Source organism: Abramis brama (assembly GCF_963993115.1).
Source record: "Abramis brama genome assembly, chromosome: 23".
Taxonomy (NCBI): domain Eukaryota; kingdom Metazoa; phylum Chordata; class Actinopteri; order Cypriniformes; family Leuciscidae; genus Abramis; species Abramis brama.
The window spans coordinates 11,100,153-11,123,653 of NC_139985.1; the positions used below are offsets into that span (position 1 = coordinate 11,100,153).

The following is a 23,501-nucleotide window of genomic DNA, read 5'->3' on the forward strand; positions in this document are numbered from 1 at the left end:
ACAATAATAAATATGTGAATGAATAAATGAGCACATTTTAATTTGTAAAACCCTATACTATTTAATTTAACAGCTGTTTATCATGGCTTACACAGCTGTATCCATTCAGATGTTTTGCTTTCCCGGTTGTATGTGGACATTTCAGACTAGCTGTTGGTCAGTCCACAGCTGCTTATCATACTGGCCTTCAATTGCAGGTCCATGGCCAAACAGCTTTTGCCATCCCTAGAAATCATTAACAAAGCTTAAAGAAAACAGCAGAAACAAGCCCTTCATCAGCAACTCGGTGTTGTCTGTTCCTGTTTGTTAAGTTTAAATAGCTGTGCAAACACTATCTAACTATGTATAATATGATTCAACTCTATGGAGCCTTTTCACATTTCTTACAGTTTTCAGAGAGGAAGTCATCATAGTTTGGTAAACTTCTGTAGCGGTGAACGGTAGACGAAAGCTATAATATAATTTTTGTATTTTAATTTGCTCCAATAGCAAAAGATTAGAGTTCCCACAACTTTCCAAAAGAAGGAAAAAATATAGAGAGATTTGATTACGTTGGTCAGAGGAGAGAAAGATATCAAATTTGCAGTCACTCCCTCAGCCGTTGCATTAGAAACATCCTTGCAGCAGCGTTAATAAAATTTTTGTCATGACTAAATATAGAACGTATACTGGTGTAACTGACATTACTGAAGACAATGACATGATGCTAAACAAACTAAGTACGTACAAAACCGTGGCTAGAGTTGAATCACAGATGCAAGGGACCATTTCACAGACCGTGATTATGCGTTTCCACAGTTATCAACATCGCAAATCTTGATAAAACACGTACAAGCAGAACACAATATCAGTTGTTCCCAATTTTCAACACTGCTAATCTTTCTATCTACTGTATCCATTCAGATTTCCATTTCTCTACCTTAATTTGTTTAGATATTAAGTCATTTGCCTTCCTGTAGCTCAAAATAGTAAAGCATGGCACTAGCATGGAAAGCAAGAACTGATAAAATGTATACCTTGAATGCCATGCAATGTCTGCCAAATGCGTAAATGTAAAAGTCATTTACCTTTATTTAGAGTTAAATAAAAAAATGATGTGGCAAATGAACTTTTCAGCAACAAAAATGATGTTCTTGAAAGTCTATATAAACAAGATAAACAAGATCAGAATGACATTAAATACCAACTAAATATCGGTCACATTTCAACAGAAATGCTGTGTTTGTTTGCCATGTCCAATGTCCAAATTTCAGTTTGTGTCCTGAGTGTTTACATTGAATTCATGCCAAAGTTAGACAGAAGTGTTAAACAACTAGATGTGACGTACTTAATAGTTCCACATGAACAGAAAATAACAATATATTTACATGCTCACATATTTGTATGGACACAAACATGCTAGTTTTATTTCAAACCATATTGTGAATTACTCATCATCAGACGGTGCAGTTCCGTCATGTCAGGACCTCTCATTTCAAAACGCCACGGCTGTTCAGAAAAACCATCCGCTTTTACTGTATATTCAGCTTTAAATGAAATCAAACAGACATCTAAAGTTTATAGGCTTTAAAAACATTATCTTCTTTTCCTGTGGTTTGAGGTATGTGCAAAAGATTTACAAGAAAAGATCGAATTGGGTTTAATGAAATCACATGCAAACATACTCTACCAACTTTCTTTTGTTTATATATATATATGAATATGGGCATTTTAAATTACTTCTTTATCTGATGGGCACAAAAACTGTTGCTTTTACTCTTATCTCTTACTCTTATGGGTCTGTCCTGCAGTCTACTGCAAAATTTAGTCACTGCTGTCTCAGAGATTGAGAAAATGGATCACTTCCATTCTTATCACTGTTTAAACCTTTCCATTTGTGCAATAAAGTGCTTCTTTCCTCTTGCCCTCAGTAGGAATGACATTTACCTTCTCTCTCTCTGATCTTTTATTTTAAATCATTGTGACACAAACAATGGCTTTTAATGTCAATTAATGTCAAGCTAATTCATTTTGAGTAAACACTGCACTGCACCCTCAGTGGCCTGTCAGGAACTGCAGCATTGACTAAGCAATAGACAGCTATGAGAGAACCACACAAACCAGACACAGGATGGATGCCAAATGTGCAGATAAGCACTATTTTTATGTTTCTCTCATATTTGATTTACATCTCAACATTTCCCGTAGCTCCCTTTGCACAAGCCCTGCCCACATCACAATGTGGATTAATGTGTGGAGGAAATGTACTGAATATCTTGAGCATGACAATAGAAATAAATATAAGGCCTCACACATTGTTTTGCGGATTGGACTGGCTATGGGTTTAAATGCATATTATATTAAAAAGCTACATTCAATTTGCACACGTCTATCTGGCTTTTATTAATCCCATGAATACGAGGGCTTCATACTGACACCTATTGGTGTGGAGGCCTTTTTTTCACTAGCTGTTACCACTTCAAAGCACCAGTTCTTTTTCACAGGAGTTTTTATGTGTCCTTCATTTATTCATATTATTATTATTAGATTTACATCATTTATCTTTCATTGATTGTTATTAATTTATGTCATTAATGTTTTTATTTTATTTTATATTACTTATTATTTATTTTCTATTGTTTAAATCTTCTGATTGTGTGGTTTAAAGGGATGTTTGTCTTAGGAGATAAGAGAATGTTTCCATTTCAAGGTTTTTAACGTCACAGGACGATGTTGTGACGCAGTCATTTTCCATTATTTTTCTCTTGGTATGATAACACTTGTTGGAATTGTACTGGCCAGATGAAATCTGAGCATTGAGACACACGCAACTAAGATTATGCAATAAACTATTTTTTATTATCATCACTTCGTCTCCTACTTCTGCTCTTTTCTTTGGCTTTCTCAGTCAAACTCTCAGGCTGATAGAAGGCTGTTCTTGAGGTACCAGACAAGACTGTCTGTTGACAGGTTATGCTGGTTTGCACACCAGACAAAATGGATATCTTTTGACAAGATCCGGCGTCTGGGGCTGGATTTGATATTTCTGGCGTGGGATTCCATCCAATAGATCCCAACAAATTTTCATGTGTTCAGGGCCAGTGTTGGGTGAAATGCATTACTAAGTAGCCTAATTAATTACTGTAATTTCATTACTTTTTCCTTGAAAAGGTAAAGGATTACACTTAATTTTTCTGTCATTTACTTCTGATGTTATTGCATTATAGACTATAGAATAATTCTATATAAAATAGTGGATATAACATCAAACTTAAACGGCTAATGTGTTTAACGTACCCTTCTCCTTTTCAAAATACTTTGGTCAGTTTAAGAATAAGTTATGCAATTTTTATATTATTTATTTGAAATAATTAAAATATTTGTGTGTATCCTTATATTGATTAACCGGTCATGGTTGATATGAGAATTAGAAAGTAATTTGTAATAAGAAATGCAATAGAGAGTAATTAGTATAGTAATGTAATTGGAGATGTAATTATTAGCTAGTAATTAATTGTAGTTATAAAAAACGTCATGGGGTAATGGTAATTCACACCCTGTTATTAATATCAGAAGAATCTCAGTCTATTGCATAAAACAGCTGGTCATGTGATCTCAACATGGCAGCAACCATGAAGGAAAGACCAGCAGGGGCCCATTCTTCACATGTGGATTACTCAATTATCTGGATTTTACTGTTGATGATTTGACATGATCCAGGATTGAAGATCATCTCGGAGTTGCTGTTACAGCAACAGGTCCTTAAGCTCAAACCTGCTCAGGAGCAGGCCTATTTGTTGTAAACAGGAATATTGCATTATTTAAGCGGAGGTGATACTTAAAGTCTGCCCCAGCCACTGGTACTTTCTTACAAGAGTAGCTTACTGAACCAGGGACAATAATAATTTAAAATAATAAAAAAAAAAAAAAAAATACTATGATAATGTTGTGTAGTCTATCATAATATAGACACAGCCAGTTTTTGCAGAAAACGTACCCTTAAAGGGATAGTTTAGTTCGGCTGCTTAAAGGTCCAGTCGATACATTGCTGATCATGGTTTCGAGTATATCGATACAGTATCTGCCCTTGCCAGTAAACACAAAACGTGCCGTAATCTCAGACAATTTAACCCTCTGATGGTCTTCGTTTAGGAGTCACGTTCTTGGCCTTCCCGGTCAGAAGTGACCGGACACCTAAAAATGAAACTTCCTCCATCCCAGTAAAAACCAATGCAATTTATTTTTGTTCTATAATATTTATTCTTTTTAATTTAGTATTTTGAGACAATCTGATTGAATTTATTAATATTTATGCAATATTTATGGTCTATTTTTGCCATTGAAAATAATATATATATTTTTTATATATATATATATATATTTTTTTTTTATTATTATTAATGCAGTATTTTAGTTTAATATAGAGTCTAGGCCTTCAGAAAAAAAATATTTTTTTAAGAAAATTAGCACCATCTGGTTACAGTATAGAGAAAAAGGTGTAACCACTAGATGGCATGGCCTACAGCTCTCTATGGAGAGGCATGTGAATTCCCCAGCTGTTTATGGACACATTTACTTTGTTTTTTTTTTACAGAATTTGTAACAAAAAATGCAATTCATTCAATTACAACACTTTTAGATTTTTTGATTTTTTTGTCAATTTCCCATTCATTTCATATGGGGGTCATTTTTGACCGAAGACCAAAATCGTGACTAATTTTTTTACGACCACTTAGCATGCTCGGATCATGAACTCAATTTTTTTGTGTGTTCACATCCCTAATGCCAGAAAAGTCACCAAGTTTCGTAACATTCCGATGAAGCTGTGATTTTTAAAAATTCAAAACAGATTTTTTGTAATCTGAATTTATTGGTGTGTATGTGTATAAAAGTGTGTTTGTATGTGTGTGTGTGTGTGTGTGAATTTTTTGCACTCTTGATGTTGTAGAGTGTCACCCCTTTACTGCGGTGTACTTTTTTTTAGAATCGTGGCCGATTTGTAGATTGTACAGACAAAAATTCAGAGAATTTTTGTGTTTTTGTAAATTTCCCATTCATTTCCTATGGGTCGGTCATTTTTGATATTACATTACAAACATTACAAACATTTTTCATATTTTTTTTACGACCACTTAGCATGCTCAGATCATGACCTCAATTTTTTTTTGTATTCACATACCTAATGCCAAAAAAGTCACCAAGTATCATAACCTTCCGATGAAGCTGTGATTTTTTAAAATTCAAAACAGAAAATTATTCGGTCAGAAGTGACCGAGGACCATCAATCAAATCCACAAATTCGTTTGAAGAACCAAATTAGCCAGAGATTAGTCATGATTAGAAGATCTGGCATCTGTCAAATCATCTCAGATGTCCTAAGCATGTACAAAGAACGGACCCCTGATATAGACATCAAACAGCTTTAACATCTCATGTAAACTCTATCCCCTATCCCCCATAACCCTAACTGACTTTAACCCTAAACACAGCAAAACTTTGTGTTTTTACATTTTAAAAAAACAAAAATGTATTAAATTTAGTATGATTTATAAGATGTTTTTCCACAAAAAAAAAAAAATGTCCCCACAAGGTCAAAAATTACTGGTACAACTATCTTTGTAGGGACATTTGGTCCCCACAACGGAGGGTTTACCAGGACCACACACACATACACACATGTACGTACACACACACACACACAGCCACAGCAGACAGGACGTAGAGCTTGACATCATTTCTCCTCAGTCCATGCAAGAAGTAGTTCTGCGTGTTAGTTTCGCGCATTCGAGCTGAGAACAAGGTGGTAAGTAGGCTAACCTAAACTTATCCCGCTTTCTAGACGACATCATGTGACATTATACTAAAACCTGTTTAAACTTTATCAAGCCCGATTTGAATATAGGCTACGTGATAGATTATAATGAGAGAAAGCGGTCTCAGAGTTAACGGAGTTAAGCTGAACTGCCATCTCAAAACGTGTTCTTTTTTTCGATCTACTTCTTTTTTAACCCACACGTTTAGCCAATGCAATGCTAATCAATCCCATTTTACTACTAAACAACAGGTTACAGTTACAAGATTTATTTCGAGTTGAACATGACTGCACGAGTTTCCACCTCGAAGATTAAACTTGAGCTGAACTTAAAGTGGAAACAGTTCGAACGGTTTGACTCTTTGATAACTTATCCATGTTTGTTAAACTTAAACTGTTACTTTACTATCCTAAACTGTCCGTAAGATTTACGGATAGCTAGCCTACTTGAAACGTTTTCGTTTGGATGTAGCTAAACCATGGCTCAAAAGAACGCTTCCTACCTTAGTTTTTTTTCATGTAATCGGCGTTCAAGCGTTTGACTACGCGAGCCATTTGATGCCCAAAATGTTGTCTAAGGCGTGTGACTAAATGCACCAGTTGTTTAGATTATATGGTTTTATTCTTGACCAGTTATTAATTACTTATTACTTTAGTGTGGAATACCTTTCAGTTTGTGTGTAAATTAATATTTTCAGATTGGATTGTTTCGTACTACAAGACGTTTAGATTTAGGCGATTACGAGAATTCATCCCACACATTTTTGCCTACACATATGGTCAAAATGCGGATAATTTTATTTGGGGAAAAATCTGGTTTAATTAACCAGAGATCTATCTAGGTCTGTGTGACTTAGTTGGTAGCAGCTGTCAAAAACCATAATAACAATGACTCCCGCAAATAAGGTAATCTAATGTGAAATTATTAACCTGCAGCACAGCAGTGTGGGTACACTGTAAATGTTATATGTTACATATGTTATATGTATATATATATATATTAAATTATATAGTGCAACATAAAACATTCCAATGTACATAAAAGATTAAAAAAAATAAATAATAATTAGCCTACAACTGTGATGGTTCATGCAGGGAATTCTGGGAATGTCCATTTCCATTGAACTTAAATTAAATAACATTATTCAAATTAAATAATAGCCTATGTAACTTTTTTTCAAAATTAACAAAAATGTAAATCAATACATCAATCAATCTTCTAAAAGCCAATTATGAGTGTTTATATTTTAAACCTGTCGGGATGGTTTTTGCTGGAATTTGCATACATGCGTCATATTCCTAAATCTGATAAGCTTTGCTCCAGCTATTTTGATGCGTGTATGGTGTGAGTGGCATAGTTGTCATAATGAGGGAGAAAGGTTGACATGGAGCACGCTAAACATGGAACCTCCGGGGAATCACCCGTTTTAAAAAAAACTATGAAGAGAGGAGAGTCTGCTGGCAAAAAGAGAACATGACGGAGCTCGTAATAAAACTGGAATCAACATTGGCTTGGCTTTTCAGAGATTGCAAGAACTGAAGGATTTGTTATGTTTAAGCGTTGTGAAGATGGCGCTTTTATTACTCAACAGGCGAGTAAGGTTTTTATTGAACCGATAAATTGCCATATCTTGCTCTCTAATGGAGTCCATTGTTAAGCATTATCGATTGTGAAGGACCATTTCATTATGGTTGTTTTATCTGTGCTGGATTTTATTTTTAAGGAAGAACCGTGTCTATTAATGGGCATAGTGCTTCAGATCCTTTCCATCTAAACTGGTTATATCTCTCTTAAAGGGATAGTTCACACAAAAATGAAAAAATTTACCACTCAGACCTGTATGAGGTTCTTTCTTCTGTTGAACACAAAAGAAGATATTTTGAAGAATGTTGGTAACCAGACAGTTGATTGTAGCTTTTGACTTCCATAGTTGTTGTTTTTTTACTATGGAAGTCAATGGCTACAGTCAACTGTCTGGTTACCAGCATTTTTTTATTAAGTTACCAACTTTTGTGTTCAACAGAAGAAAGAAACTGATACATATTTGGAATAACTTGAGGGTGAGTAAATGATGACAGAGCCAATTTTCTTGGGTGAACTATCCCTTTAATCCTAGTAATTCATGTTTTATGAGCAATAGGGCCAAAAGTAACATGTGTACCTTTAACCATAACTTAATTTGACTATATTTTATGTGAAAGTGTACATATTGGCCTACGGTACGATAATTCATACTTTTTATACTAAAATTACATATTGTCAATTATAATAGTAATTTTACTGTATAAAGTAAGGTAAGGATAAGAGTACAGTTAAACATGTAACATGTTTTGCTAGCATTTTTACATTGTTTTTCTAGTCAAATGTACATATTTTACAGTGTAGCTGTTCCTGTTTCTTAAGCTTAGTTTTAGACGTAACCCATGTGAGTTTAAGGGGAAAGGAAATGAGAGGGCCCCCTTGTTTTGCATTTTTAAAGATATTCTAGCTATCAGAGAGGCCGATAAGTAGGCTATGCTTGGAGTGATATAGTGGGGGTGGGGGTGAGGGCTTGGTTTTTTTATCTCTCAAGTTGAGGAAATCACACTACACCATAGACTGTAAAAAATAGGACTACACGCATCTTCACAAAAGTGAGGCAGAGAACAGTTCATGTAAAACCCCCCAAAAAACTTCCCTTAGCAGCCCACTCCACACCTCACTTGAAACTCTCACTGTAGTGTTAACATGGCCTGACTCTTTAACATGCCCTGAGCAAAACAAGCCTCTTACGCCTCTGCAAGTTAAAAAGCTCTGGCTGGCATCCAAGGCAAGTCTATTAGAGCAGGTTTTTCTCAGCACCTCAGCAGTTTTGATAGCTGTTTCGCCGTTTCATTTTTGCATGAATTAGTTTCTGGTGTTCGTCAGTGAATAGGAAACAAAAATGGAAAATCTCAGACACTGTTTATGTTTGGTAATACAGAAGAATATGTTTATTTAAACAGTTTGGGGAAATGAAAGTGGCTGTAATCCAGGGTTGACAGTTTTTTCTTTTTATGTTGGCTGTAACCAACATTGACTCGATAGTGACACATGCGCCCAGAGTGCGAATTATCCCACCATAATTGGGGGGTACTGCCCCTCCACTACTATATCAATCCCCACCGTGATCGCCAAGTGCAACATGTGTTGTGCAACACACATACAAGGTCTAAACATGCGACAAACTGATAATCAGTAGGCTACAGAATATCTCATTGTTATTATATATCCAAAAGAGAACTGTTTTGATCAACTCCCAAAAGTTAGAAGTTAAGTGCCCTGAAATACCATTCTAATTACTAGTAAAAGTAATACCTTTACAAGAAGCCTATTTCAGGGTTTTCCCTGGCTCAAAATGAGGTGGAGGTGGTAAAATCATAATAATGTATTTTAATAATAAGATAATTAAATTTGTATTTTTTTGTAGATCATCATATAGCCTAATGTGTTTCCCACATTTTTTTTGTTGGTGGAGCTTGGTATCTCTAAGAACATTTTTATTCAGATTCAAACGCAAGAGTTTGTCAGGAGTTAACATTTGAAATGCCTTATTATTTCTTATGAAAACTTGAGAATTTTTTTTAGCATTTCTCTCGATCGGTTACAATTCAACCAGCTGATTTCTGCAATTCCTAAAACTTGGAAAATAAAATTGCAAAATGGTAAGAAGAATAAATTAATGGTTTGTCTCCCACCAATAAGATGCCTAAAATGGTTGTCTGGTGTAAAGATAAATAAAATAATATATATTTGGAATTTAAATATCACAGGCACTGCACTTTTTCCACACAGAACCTGCCTGTTTTGGGAAGATGAATTTAATGATCCAATTTTGTGGAAAGATTACTTTAGAACAAATTATAGAACTACAATTGATTCATATTCCAGAATATTTCAACTTAAAATCTTTTATAAAAGTATTGCAACAAAAAAATCGATCCCTGTTGCAGGTTCTGTGGGAATGAGGAGGAGGACTTGATGCATTTGTTTTATTTTTTGGGTCAGTATACAGTTATGGTTAAGGTCTATGGATATTGTTTTACGAATCACACCTCAGAATATTTTGTTATGTGTCTTTGAGGGTAAATGCACACACTTTTTGAATATGATTATTTTGATGGGTAAAATGTTTATTTTTAAAGCTAAAACTATATCAAATTTATGTATAAAACACTTTAAGAATAGAGTTTATCATCAGTATATGCTGGAAACAATTATAGCAACAAATAACAACAGAATAACAGAGCATGAAAAGAAATGGAATGTCTGCTTACTTGAGTTAGAGATATAAATATTAGGTGTACTTTCTTAAAGGTATGTCATGTGTTATGTCATAAATGTTTTGCTAATCGTATTGTATTTTGTTTATTGATTTTTGATTTATTCTATTTTTCATTTTCTTATGTTATTAATTTTGTTTGCGTTGTGCTTCCTTTCTATTTATAGTTTGCTTTCCTGTCATAACACTATGAATGTGTGGATGGTTGTGGTTGTGATTGTGGTATGAATGCATGGTGGAGTGGTTGGGTGGGGGATTTGAAGCTTGTTTTGTTATTTTATTCAGTAAATAAGTAAATAAATAAAAAAAAAATATAAAAAAAACATTTGAAATGCCTAGTTCGGTGATGCAAAACACGATCAGATGACTGGCATCTGTTCCTGTGCAGATAGTGATACATAGTGGCTCCATCCACTTTATTTATCTTATCTTTATATATATATATAGAAAAAAGAAATAAAAGGAAAAAAGGTTGCAAATATTATTATTATATATTTTTAATTATTATTATACATTTTATTATACATTATATATTTTATTCATAAACCATGGCAGAAAGTTTTCATATTTTTGCATTAAAAAAAGATAGAATTGCTAATTACAACATTTAAATAAAATGTAAAGTCTGTACAAATACTAGAAATCGTGAAATAATGGAAATAATTAGGAATCATTTAACAAAGAGTAGCTACACATTTCATGTAGAATACTTATATAACTTTTGTGTCGTTTTGGACACATATATATATATGTATGTATAATTTAAATAGCTTTTCTAAGGCTCTGTTTTGCTCATATTATATTATATTATGGATTGCTATGAATTTTGCATTAAAAGCAGCTTGTGTTGGGGTAAAGTTAATTAAAATACTTTAATGTTCTCAAAACTCATAAGACTCATTAACAAAGACCGCAATGCATTGTCAGCATTTATTAACTAACATTTGCTTGCTGTATGGTTCTCTTCCAAACCTTACCTCAAGGCTCACACAGAACGTTTGGACAGGAGTCCTGTGAAAAGGGGGTCCCTTTTGCTGAGTAAAGGGCACATTTCAATGAGCAATCAAATCTGAATAGTTTGGCAGACATTGAGGAGCCTCTTGTTTCAGTAATGTGAGAATCCCACTGGCTCTGGTGTTAAACATATTGGTATGCAAATGAATTAGTGCAGACAGGGTGTTCCCCTTGATGCAGCAGAATAACTGTCCTAATAAAAAAAACACACAGGAGCTTTTCGTAGTTGTATATTTTATCTGTTCTTTGACCATGAAAAGCCAGATTAGGCAGCAGTGTTGAGCCATAGTAACTTCATCATGAGAAACCTTGATATCTTAAAAAACAAAAAAACACACACAACACAAGCTGCCCATTTACCAGGCCCAGAGCAAATATTACTTTGGCTTAATACATTTAAATCCACTTGTATGGAAACTAATGTCTTTCTTACAGCTGTTGTAATTTTGTAGTCTTGATTAGTGTTCTGAATGAACCGCTTGTTTCTCAGCTTAAGCGAATGAGAACGTTCTGGATTCATCAGCCCTGGATTGGCTACTTAAAGCTCCCTTTCGTTGCTTTTGAGATTAGTTCACTTTGAGTAATGAACGGTGGGGGAGACTCACTTTGCTGACTAGGTAGATTTGGCTGCGCTGGCCAGAGATGTAATTCTGTTTGGTCTGTAGTGAGACAGCTGTCTGGCAGGGAGAGACGGTTCTTCTGAATCAGCTGAACGTCAGCTGATCTCACATCCCCCACTCCATTACCAGCGTCTCCCTGCTCCGCCGGACACGGATCCCTAACAGATGAGGAAAGTCCTGGACTTCCTGTTTCTCATATAGGATCAAATGTCAGCTTTGCTCTGCGGTCACATTGGCTGTCGTATCTGGGATAGCTTTGTTTTTTTAAAGTAAAGCGACTGTTCCAAGGATGTTTGTTAAGGACTCCAAGTAGGCTATTTAAGTACCATGCATCAAGTCAAGAGCTCTAGACTGGGAATTGTGGGAGTAGCTGTGTTTGACACTCATCAATCTAAAGATGGATTTGCTGCATTGATGTGATTGGTCCAACGCAGTCAGCGGTGCTTTATTTATGTAGATGTTCAGCGTGGATGTGGTGGGGAGTGCATTTTTGCAGTCTCGGGAGGCAACAGTTGTGACCTTTCTTCAACTTCCTCATTGTATTTTGGAGTGCTCTCCGTTGTGTTTTAAAAAGACAGACAACGCTCCTTCCTTTCTTCCTTTTAGGTCAGTTCATCATGATTGAACAAAAACATGATTTTGAAAACGAAAAAAAAACAGGCGAAATTATTCTTTCTTTTTAGCACTGCCTCAAAGAATGATTTTTCTTAGTGGAGTTTTGGGATAGATCACACAATAATTCTGTCAGTGTTTACTCACCCTCAACACAAAACAGGAACACAAAAGAAGAAATTAAATGCAATTACAATAATGTGTACTGTAGATTCAGAATGATCCAGTTCATAGTTTGTATGTCTTCTGTGCTATATTTTAAGTCTTCTGGTGGTTTTATGTGAGGAAGTGACTAAACTTTAAGTTGTTATTCACTGAAAATCTTGTTTATTAACAAAATCTGATGTGTGAAGGAATCATTTAGACCACGTTGTAAAGTAAATCTGCCAATTCACTGAATTGCATTCATGAATCAGATCATGACATAATGGAAAAATAACTAAAAATGTTGATGTTCTTGTGTGTTTTTCAGGAGCTTTGGCAGCAGTGGGTGTTTGCAGTGGAATGAAACATGAGCAGAGGCGCCTACAGCTGTACAGGCAGGAAGTGAAGCCGCCTCATCTCCGACTCATTTCCTTTACTGTATTGATTATTAAGAAACAGTTTAGTGTGTTTCACCATGAGGCCTTGTGCTTTGATTTTAAAAACTCATGACAGGATGGACAGATAGAACAAGGCCATAATGGACAATCCTGGATGGAAGATCCTGTCATTTTCCACCTCAGAGGCCTTTTGTTTTTGTAAAGCAACTTATCCTACACCATAAAAGCCACAATACATTTGGCAGGAACAAGCCAAGCCAGAAGTGAATGCATGTTACAGCAGTGGTTCCTTTAAATCTTTTCCTCTGGAAAATCCACCCCAAGGTTTAGTTTTTCTTAGCCATGATGTTGAGAAGAAAACTGTACTTAGGTGCTTTGCTAGGTGCTATTTTGTTTTTAATGATAGCTGCTCACACCATTCAGAAGGCCGGCATTGTGCCCATCACAGTTTTGCCCTCTCACCACAATGTCAGGACACCAACAATGAACCAGACACAATTACACCCTATCACCGAGCCAAGACGAGGTCATTACTGTAGCTGTACATCCTGTATAGCAGACACGGGTGTATCAAAGTGGTTTGACCAACATTATGATCATAAACAGAAGCCTTACCTCACCGGCAGACAGGATGACATAGATCTGCCCTCTCTGAAGTGGTGGCTGGTAAGAAACAGATTATTTTAATTAAGATTTGGTTTGTAGAGGCCATTATGCTCTTTTATAAAGTCTTGATTTTGTTTACGGGGTCTACTATAAAAGCACTTTATTTTAAAAACACATTATTTTTCATATATTTTACATTATTGCAGCACCTCTCTTTCCAGTCTGTCAGTAACAGCGTTTCCCATACAATTGCGTAACTGTCTGCGTTTCCCATACAATGCCGTAACTTGCTGCTTAACTACCATAGAACGATGCATCGTTGAAGAAATCAACTAGCTAGTCACGACTGTTTCCTGAAACCAATGTTGCAAATTTGTCGTTCAACCATGATGGTTTTTTGCTTTAAATTACAGACATGGCATCTGAGGACTAATTCTCATTTTTTCAGTTATTTTGCTTTATTTCCAGATTCAATCATAGGCTCTTTCTTTCGTGCTAGAACACATTCGCACTCTTCAAAATGGTGCATTAAATCTCTTGACAAGCTAAAAGACATGAATGAAATTTGTATATATTCTAAATGAAAGATATGATTGTACTGAATGCCAGCTTGCTTGTTTTGCTCAAGATAAGGATTTAAGTCCACATGTCAAGCAAACAAGAAAATGTGCTTCTAACCACAGGTCGAGATCTGTTTTAACCACACAACTTCGCGATGCTGTTTGCGAATGTTTGTTGGAACTATGGTTTCAGGAAACAGACTCGTTGAACTGTGCTGATAACGACAGAACTTGCGACTAGTTAGCTAACAATGCTTTTGTGAAACTCAACTTTGTTTAGGTCTGGGCTGTGTTCAGCCCTGACAAAAAGTTGCAAAACGTTTTTTAAACTAAAACGGTGGTGCGTTAAACACCCTTTTCTGATGACGCAAGAGTTGCAACTATGGCAGCTGAGAAGGCCATTCTATGTGTTCTTTTTGAAGAATTTTCAGAGCCTGATGAAATCGGTATAAATACGTGTTTAATACTGAAAAATACACTCGATGTTACAGTCACTAGCTAAGTTTCCATCCACTTGTCAATCGAATTATCTGAAGTTCGGTTAAAAAAAACTCACGCGAATAAAGCTGGTGAAAGTGTGTTTCCATCCAACGGCTTTAAAGCGAATAAAAACCTGTGCGTAATGAAGTCACATGCTGTTTTGCGATCAAATTGGTATATCAAATTGATTTGAGACATTTTAAGGTGTTTCCATTCATTTTCGCACTGAATCGCACAACATTCAAGCAAACATTTGCGAACAAAGTTTTGCTAGACAAAATGGATTTATACAAATAACGTTTCCATCAGCGTTTTATCGCATAAGCCGTATATCGATCAAGATAAAATCCGATGAGACCGAACGTATTTCATTTGAGTCGATATTCATGAAATTCAGTCGAATTTTACTGTTTCCATAAGGCATTTTTCATTCGATATCACTTAATTCGGATAAAAACGTGTGGATGGAAACATAGCTACTGCCCTTGCCGTCCAATCGAGTGAAGGGATTTGTAAAAAATTTGGTTCCTAATTATTGTGATCCAACATTTGCCTCGCATTTCAGGATGAAAAGACAAACATGTCTTCTAATATCTTCAATTGTTGCGTATACCGAGCTGCACACATTTGTAAACGACTTTACTTGGACTCTTTGTGTGAGCTGTCTCTTTAATACCGCGTGGTTTATATACATGTTGCTGCTGATTGGGCTGACATTTTTGGCACACCCACCAAACAAGAGTAAATGTATCAAACCCCGTTGCACACTGTTTCCAGGAAACATGTCATTCAACCCGGAAACCGTAGCAAAACGTTGTGCACTGGTTTGAGCTTGAACGTGCCTGTGGTCTCTAAAGTCCCTCCTTCCGAAAAGCTCAATGTGCTCTGATTGGTCAGCTGGACCAGTGTGTTGTGATTGGTCAACTGCTTTGAGCATGTTTAGGAAATGTCACGCCCCTTACCATAACCGCGAGTTTCAGGGACTTCAGAAACAGTGCTTCCTGATATAGAGAATAAGGATGTGTTGCACTTGGCATGTTTGGTTTGATTAAAACGAGCCCTGGTGCGATTACTCTGTTAGTGCAATTCATCTGAATAAGTGTAAACGCTGCAATCCGAACCCTGGTGCGCACCAAACAAGCGGACATAGACCGCTGAAAAGATTGGTCTCGGTCCGCTTCCAAATGAACTCTGGTGCTTTTTGAATGAAATATGAACGCAACATGGACCAAAGACATGTAAACGAACTAAAAACGGGACACGATGTCACAAGATACGACCCTAAAAAAGAACAGAATGCTCAAGTTTTTGGCAATAAACTCAACTCTCAATATGTAGATTTAGCTCAACAGGATCTGTTTTCCAATTTCTGAAATGAATGGGACAGTTAATGTTGGATTTGTTCCTTGATTCATTTGTTAGTCTCTAGACAGCCATTGGCCATTCTAAACTAGAGACAGAATAGCTCTTGGGATTCTCAGGCATGCCTCTGAAGTCATAGCTGTAGATATCATTTTCATTTCCCTTTTCTGGCACACGGACACGTCAAGGAAAGACAACAGCTGGTGTGTTCATTCCAGACCATCTCAAGTTTACTTACTACCATCATATCTGTTTGCCAAACATCATTAAAGTGATGGCTGTGGATCCCAGAGTCATTATCTGGTTTCCTTAAACAAAAAAGAAATTTTCCCTTGGGAACAAGGGCACAAATAGGCCCTTCGGCCCAGCCATGTGTTTCAGTAAGTTTTAATTTAGCCTAATTAAAGGCTTTCAGACCTTTGCAGGCAATGGCACTAAGAGTTCACTCAGATAAGCCTGAAATTGGTTTGCCTGAAGTGTCTTGAGTTTCCATGGCACATAGAAACATTCGCAGCATTTTTTAATAATGCATTAAGAAAATATACAATAACACCAAAGACCATTGCTGGGATAGTCATCTTTTCTTATAACGTTAAAGATGTAGAGATTGGTAGTGAAAAATAAATATTATTTCAATTTTGAGGTTCAGCTCTATAATTTTTATTAATGATATTGCTTTGCAGTCTTTGCAGTCATCTGATGGAACGATCGAGGATGTCACCCAGAAGATGTTTAAGATAATTTCCCCTCCACCTAAAGACAAAATTCCACGGCAAAACCAGTGCCGGAAATGTGCAGTTGTTGGAAACTCAGGCAATCTGTCGAAGTCCAAAAACGGAGCCTTGATAGATTCCCATTCAACTGTTATTAGGTGTGTTTTCTGCTCTTTATGTGTTTAGTCTAAATACAGTAGTCAACATTTGAAGTGGATCAAAAAAGTTCATCAAAGCTGTCCTAAGATAAGAACGGGTATTGTTAAAAATTCATGTATAACTTGATGAAAGGTTTTGATCCACTTCAAATGTTGACTAATGTAGTTCACTCGAAAATGAAAATTAAATCAATACAACACAAAAAAGAATTTTGAATTTTGAAAACATTGTTTTTGTCCATACTATGATAGTTAATGGGGCCCAAAATCTTTTACCTTTTAAAAATGGATTTTTATTTTAAGTAGCCAATAAGTGCATTTTTTTTTTTTTTTACTAATGCATTTCCACTGAAACGTTCTACAGAATGAATAAGGCCGTAACTGTGGGTTATGAAGAGGATGTTGGTAACCGAACCACCCACCACTTCCTATATCCAGAGAGTGCGATCGATCTGAGACCTGGTGTCCATCTCGTCCTTCTTCCTTTCAAATTGAAAGACATGCAGTGGTTGTCCAGCGCCCTTTCCACAGGAGAGATCAAAATGTACCTCAAAATATTTCTGATTTTTTTTTTTTATTTAACTAAAAACATTTTATTACTCTAAAAATGACTAAAATGTTTGTATATCCTAAACAGGACGTACATGAGAGTGAAAAATCGCATACAAGCTGACAAAGACAAGGTGAGTGTAAATCATGCTGAAGCTTGTAAATCCATAAACACATTCATCTGTTAAGCCTAACTTTACCGTCTGTGTGTGCCGACCAGGTGATGGTTGTAAATCCAGCCTTCTTTAAGTACATACATGACAAATGGACAGAGCGTCATGGAAGGTATCCGTCCACTGGGATAGTAGCCATTATATTTGCTTTGCATCTTTGTGATGAGGTTTGTATTTCTATTTACAGCCAAGATAATCATTTCTGCGTCACTAGATGATTTCAATCATGATGTTCAATCTCAACAGGTGTCAGTGTTTGGATATGGGGCAGACAAGCAAGGAAACTGGCACCACTACTGGGAGAACAACAGATACGCAGGTGCCTTTCGAAAGACTGGCGTCCACAATGCGGATTTCGAGACTGAGATCATTCATAGGCTCATCGCAGAGAGCAAAATCAAACTGTACAGATGAGTCTGTAATTATGGCCTTTATTGACTCAGTAGTTCTCAGTGCCATGTAAATGCCAGGCCAGGACTTGCACTGCAGCCGTATGGAAGCCAAAGAGACGCAGATCTGTGATCCACCCTACCATTAATTGACCACTGCGAACTGCACTGAACCAAACCCACAGACATCAAGCTGTAGTCCTAAGACCAAATGAACAACTCCTGTTCTCTAACAGCATTTTACTCGCTACGTGCCTGAAGAAAAAGACGGATGTTGCCTTCCTCCCCAGTCTGGCATTGAAACGTTGAAGAAGATGAACAGTAAGCAAATTGGCTTGATCTAAGCCTCCTTATCTTATTCAAGCTGACTAGCCTCACACAGTGTCTGCACTGCAAATGTGCAATTTGTGACAAAACTAGATGGGTTTTGCGTGTAATCGACAAAGCTGTCTAAACTGCAAGAAAGATGTTGATCATCAGCTCCATTCACTTGCAGATGTTATAAAAAGCCATTTTTCAGGGCATTAAAGCCTTAGTCAACAAGTCAACATGAAGCAGCATTCGCAACCCACTTTTCCTAACAAAATATCCAATGACGAAAAAAAGGGCGGGTTTGATTTGAACCATTGGTAATTGATTGGATTGTGAAAAGTGGGTGATAAAGGGGTCCTATTGTGCCCTTTTACTAAGTGCTGATTTTATTTTGGGGGTGTACTAGAATATATTTTCATGCTTGATTGTTCAAAAAACGCATTATTTTTCACATATTTTACATTATTACAGCTCCTCTCTCCCCAGTCTGGTTGAACGCGTTGTTTTCGATGAAGCCCCTCCTTCTGAAAAACTAAATGTGCTGTGATTGGTTAGCTGGCCTCGTGTGTTGTGATTGGCAGCGCTTAGCGTGTGTTCGGGAAATGTCCCGCCCCTTCATAACCGCAAGCTCTACTAAGATGTAGATATTAACGATGGCGTCAGTTTCAAACCATTTCGAGCCCGATTCAGACCCTGACAATGTTAACAATCAAGAGGATTGTGCAGAACAGATTTCAAGCACGGACTTAGCAAGCACGGATCTCACAGGACATTTCAGAGTGGTATGTTTTTTGTGTCATTTTCTTATAGATACGATGTAATCCACCATTTAATCATATTTGTCGAAAATCTATGGTAATACAAACAGTAATCGATCACAAAATCATGGATACTTCTCCTAAGGGGCTGTGAACAGTATTACAAAAGCTAAAGTAAACACTACATCAATACTGTAATGTTAAATAGCAGGCTAGCGGAGGCAAAGATTTCCCTTCCTTTACATCATAGCTATCATAGCACTTATAATTGGAACTGTTAATAGAAAACACAACTACAAATAATAAGACATACTTACTTACAAGTTGTGATCAATAAACAACAGATTGTCCCGACAAAATGAGAATGGCTACGTCTTTCAGGAGAAGCTTTTGTGCGTATAGCCTGCATTGTACTCTCTTCCGGAAGCTGTTTTCCGTAAAAAACGACAAACGTTAAGGTTATAATGGTCAGAAACAGTGTTAAAAATACATTTTAACCTCTCTAAGTTCGTTAGCCTTAGGCAAACTTGCGTGTTCCTGGGGACAGGGTTGAGTAAATGATGATAAAATCAAGAAAATTTATTCTTGGGGTAACTAAAGTACATAAGATATGATTAAATTTCATGTTGACTTCAAACTTTAACCTGCAGTGCATTAAAGCATTTTAGATTGCAAGTTTGTGGATTATAAGGTTTCAAAAGATTGAATAAGCAATAAAAACATTTTTAAAAATCAGAAATGATAGCATATTAAGATTAGATTAGATTTCACATCAGACAATTACAGAGATGCACTGACATTGTTCAAGTCACCACACATTTCCTGCATTGATATTTGAAGGACTCTTCTAACCTTAAAGTTCTCTTCTAATTTAACCATACTGCCAATGAAATGACCTACTTATACCCAATACACATGCTGGAAGATGTATATCACACAGATCTGTGAAAGTATTCTAGATTGTAGTTGAGAGTGTGGAGTTTCCTATGGTTATGTGTTTAATATTATATACCTTTAGACCAAAGCCGTCCCTAAAGTGATGCAATCTGGTCTCAGTGGCCTTAAAATGACCCGTTGGCACTCATACAACAGTCTGCCTTGTGATTTACAGTTCGGGATAAAGCAAATGCTGTACTTTCATACATGTTTGATTCATTATCTCTTATTCCTGAAATACAATTGATCTCTGTATTTTTGTAGTTGAAATTACTGGTGGTAGATGTTCTGTGTTTTTTTTTTCCCTTTTCTAGTTTGCATAATTGTGAACTTTAAGGACTGTGACAAGGTTGAAACTTGAGCTGTAATTTCGATGTTCGTTGCCAAGTATTACCACATGTGCGTTTGCTCTGTGGTTTTATGTTCTTGAATGTATTTTGGCTTTGCATTGCTTCATGTCAGTCAGTGGCTATCAAAGTTTACAGAGTTTTCATGGAAAGGAGAGTCACAGAAAATCTGAAAATACACAAACACTCAAATCAGGACATTGAAGATTTAAGAGTTTGGACAAAGTTCAGTTTTATTCTAATTTGAAACAAAACCAAAGCATAAACAATAAAAAATATTTGAATTAAAAAGTCACAGTTTAGGGCATCCAGCACAGTATTAAAAAAATATTTGATAATTTTGCATAAATAAAAATACAGAAAAACATACAAGCCTTTTTTTTTTCCTTTTTTTTTTTAAATGAGATACACAATACATAAATATCTCACAACACCCTAGTTTTCCATTCAGGTTCTTTAACAAATAAAAAGCAAATGCTGAAACCACATTTCCCACTTGTACTGTAATACATGACTGTGTATATACAAGATCCTATGATCCAAGTAGTGAAATTGAAATAGTTCAATTAAAATGGAATATTTATTCCACCTCCCTGCTGGAATAATTATCTAGGAGGAGTCAAATTACTTTTTATCGTTTTGTTTACAGCTCATAAATTCAAACAACATGTGACTGCAGATGTAATATTCCCTGGGTGTGACATAATTTGAAAAAATGTCTTCTGCCACAAGTAGTTATCTACTCTAAAGCACTTTAAGAAGTTAGTACATGTTCAAAGACTGTCCAGCTGAATGTGATGGTTTGATCCCATTGTAATGGCCAAATTGTGTGGTGTGTGCACATCTTTGTAAGCTTCTGTGTTCATGATGTTTTGTGTGAACCTGTGATTAATCTGTGGTCTGTTTTCAATAAACCACTTACTTAACCATTTTTTTTTCCAGTTATTATTTTATCTGAAGTTACAGAAACAATGGTATTTCACCCAAAATCAAAAGAAAATTCCTTTTGGAATAAAGACGTTTTAGGACCGTTAAGGTTTTATTAAAACAATTTTTTTTACTCTGGGATATATATATATATATATATTGAAATTATTTTTAAAGCAAACCAAAAACATTTACTTAATTTGTTTTATTGAAACTAGTAGTATTTTTGTGCCATTTATGTAACAAAATACTGTACAGTATTTAATAAAGAGAATAATGAATGATAACAATAATTCAAAATTATAATAGAATTAAAAATAACTGAGAATTTGGGGGAAAGTGTGCTAAATTATTGAGAAAATGTCACAATACAAATATCCTTGGTATATAGAAAACCTTTTTTCTTTTAAATGTAGGTGAAAAATGACCTGAATGTGTTTTTGTGCTATACACCCAAGCACACGGTTTTCATCATTCATTCATTTGTCCATTCTTTTCTTTTCTAAAATAATTATGTTGTTATCAAGTTACCCAGTCACAGAGAATTGTGCTTTAAAGCCGTTCTTTTTTGTCTCCATTTCTTAGCAACACAATCTCGACATTACACTTTCTGTGGCCTGACATAAATGATTACTCACATTCGAGTTCAGTTCAATGTAACAAATGACATGCGGCTCATGCTGTGTGTGCCTTTGGAGCAGTTTTAGGATGGTACATTTTACTCAACGAGCGTTCGGTTAGGATGGATCATGGGGCATGATTCTCATGTCTGAGGGACCTGAACAACCACAAACTATGAGAATTTTTGTCCACAGCACAACTCGTTCCACATATCCCATCTCTCCTGGCGCTGTGAGTGCTGCTTTGTCATGCTGATTCTTCATTACCGATGGTTCTGTGGGTAGACTTCAAGCCCCTCATTTCCCAGGGTGCTTTGGCAGTAAAGTCAACCGTGCTATGATTTCAGATCCTGGCCGGCTTCATTCGGTGAGCATAGAGACAAATGATGCTGGAAATAAGCCCGTTCTGTCTGGCTGTCCCTCGATGTAGCCATGCTGAAAGGAAGATATTACTGGCTCTGGTTAGAGTCATCAAAAGGAAGGATGAGAAATTCAATTAAATGAAAGGGCGGCGCATGACAACATGTAATGAAGAAATAATGTCATAAACAAGGGCTGCGCTTCCTGACTGAATGAAAATGAAAAAAGCAATGTTGCGAACACAGAAGATGCGGGATGTTTTTAAAAAAAGAAAAAAAATAACATTCACGATCCATTTCACTTTCAAAGCTCTTTCCTGCATGCAAAGAGTCTCTCTATGAATCTATAAGAAATGTATTCTTTTGATGGGCCATCCAGAGGCTATTTTTCCTGTCGAAGCATCTGTAGGATATTAGACAAGCCCGCTGGAGACATGGGCGGCTTTCTGACTCAAAATAAAACATGGACCCTGAGAGCTCTGCTCTGATCAGTTCCATCTGCTCCCATGAGATTGTGGGATAGATCTCCACACACAGCATGACTGTAAAAGGCTAACAAGAACCCTGCCTCTTCCTCGTCAAAACCATATTTGACCGTAACAAGGCTTTTGAGCCATTTATCACAGCGATACTTCAAAGGGCTGAAAACAACTGAGAATTAAGTAGAAAACTCAAAAACGGAATGGAAAACAAGAAAGCGCAATAGAGCTGTTCATCCAGAAAGAATTTTTTTGTCAAAGATTCCCTCAGGATCCCCTGGTTTTGGATTTTCTGTGGTTACCTGAAGATACTTACTTGTTTGTTCTACAACATAAATTACACATAGTCATTCAAGCATTAAAGCTACACTGTGTAGGATTTTCTCCCATCTAGCGGTGAAATTGTTTATGACTACCAACTGAATATTACTTTCTAGCCCCTCCCATTCCGGGGGCGTTTTAACTCCTACGGTGGCCGTATTATTTCAAATCTGCCGGCAGTCGCGAGTAATCTCCCCCTCGCATTCGTCACGGCGAAGCTTGGATTTCCAGGTATGTCCCTCTTTGGCTAATGTATTTTCAAGATGGAGGCGCAACATGGCTGCCGCCATTCGAGCGACTCACTCGTATGTATTCTAAATGGCAGATTCTACGCTTACGAGAATACTTGATTAGTTGGTAGAAGTAATTACACATTAATGAGAACGTATCATTTTGAAAGAACAAAGTGTTTTTTGCTAAGAATCAACTTAAAAAATTACACAGTGTAGCTTTAATTTTAAAAACCCTATGTTAAACTAAATTTTTTACGTTTTTTGGTAATTGAAACAAAGCTGAAGTAACATACAATATAAATACTGGATAAACTTAAATGTAAACTAGTGAATGAAACG

General features: G+C 36.2%; 2 protein-coding genes across 3 annotated transcripts in view; one reads left to right on the forward strand and one right to left on the reverse strand.

The window, feature by feature from the left end:
• Nucleotides 1–5,663: 5,663 nt before the first annotated feature.
• On the forward strand, nt 5,664–21,154 carry st3gal8 (ST3 beta-galactoside alpha-2,3-sialyltransferase 8). The gene is made up of 7 exons (XM_084100494.1): nt 5,664–5,782; nt 12,811–13,546; nt 16,572–16,759; nt 17,124–17,303; nt 17,397–17,442; nt 17,529–17,648; nt 17,728–21,154. Exons 2-7 carry the CDS (start codon nt 13,223–13,225, stop codon nt 17,893–17,895), a joined length of 1,026 nt encoding a protein of 341 aa, XP_083956620.1. The 5' UTR covers nt 5,664–5,782; nt 12,811–13,222; the 3' UTR covers nt 17,896–21,154.
• Nucleotides 20,439–23,501, reverse strand: part of unm_sa1614 (un-named sa1614) — a 38,284-nt gene continuing 35,221 nt past the window's right edge. The window contains exon 28 of one of the 2 annotated variants that reach the window (XM_084100492.1): nt 20,439–22,205. In XM_084100492.1, the coding sequence (XP_083956618.1) occupies nt 22,131–22,205 (75 nt within the window). In that variant the 3' untranslated portion in view covers nt 20,439–22,130. The remainder of the gene's footprint in view (nt 22,206–23,501) is intronic. The other variant, XM_084100493.1, reaches the window with a different exon arrangement.

Excerpts from the sequence above, each read along its gene's own strand:
- st3gal8 (XM_084100494.1), top strand. The coding sequence starts at position 13,223 with ATGATGTTGAGAAGAAAACTGTACTTAGGTGCTTTGCTAGGTGCTATT. Across the intron at positions 17,443-17,528 it reads TACAAGCTGACAAAGACAAG|GTGATGGTTGTAAATCCAGC; the intron begins GTGAGTGTAAAT and ends TGTGCCGACCAG. Across the intron at positions 17,649-17,727 it reads CTTTGCATCTTTGTGATGAG|GTGTCAGTGTTTGGATATGG; the intron begins GTTTGTATTTCT and ends CAATCTCAACAG.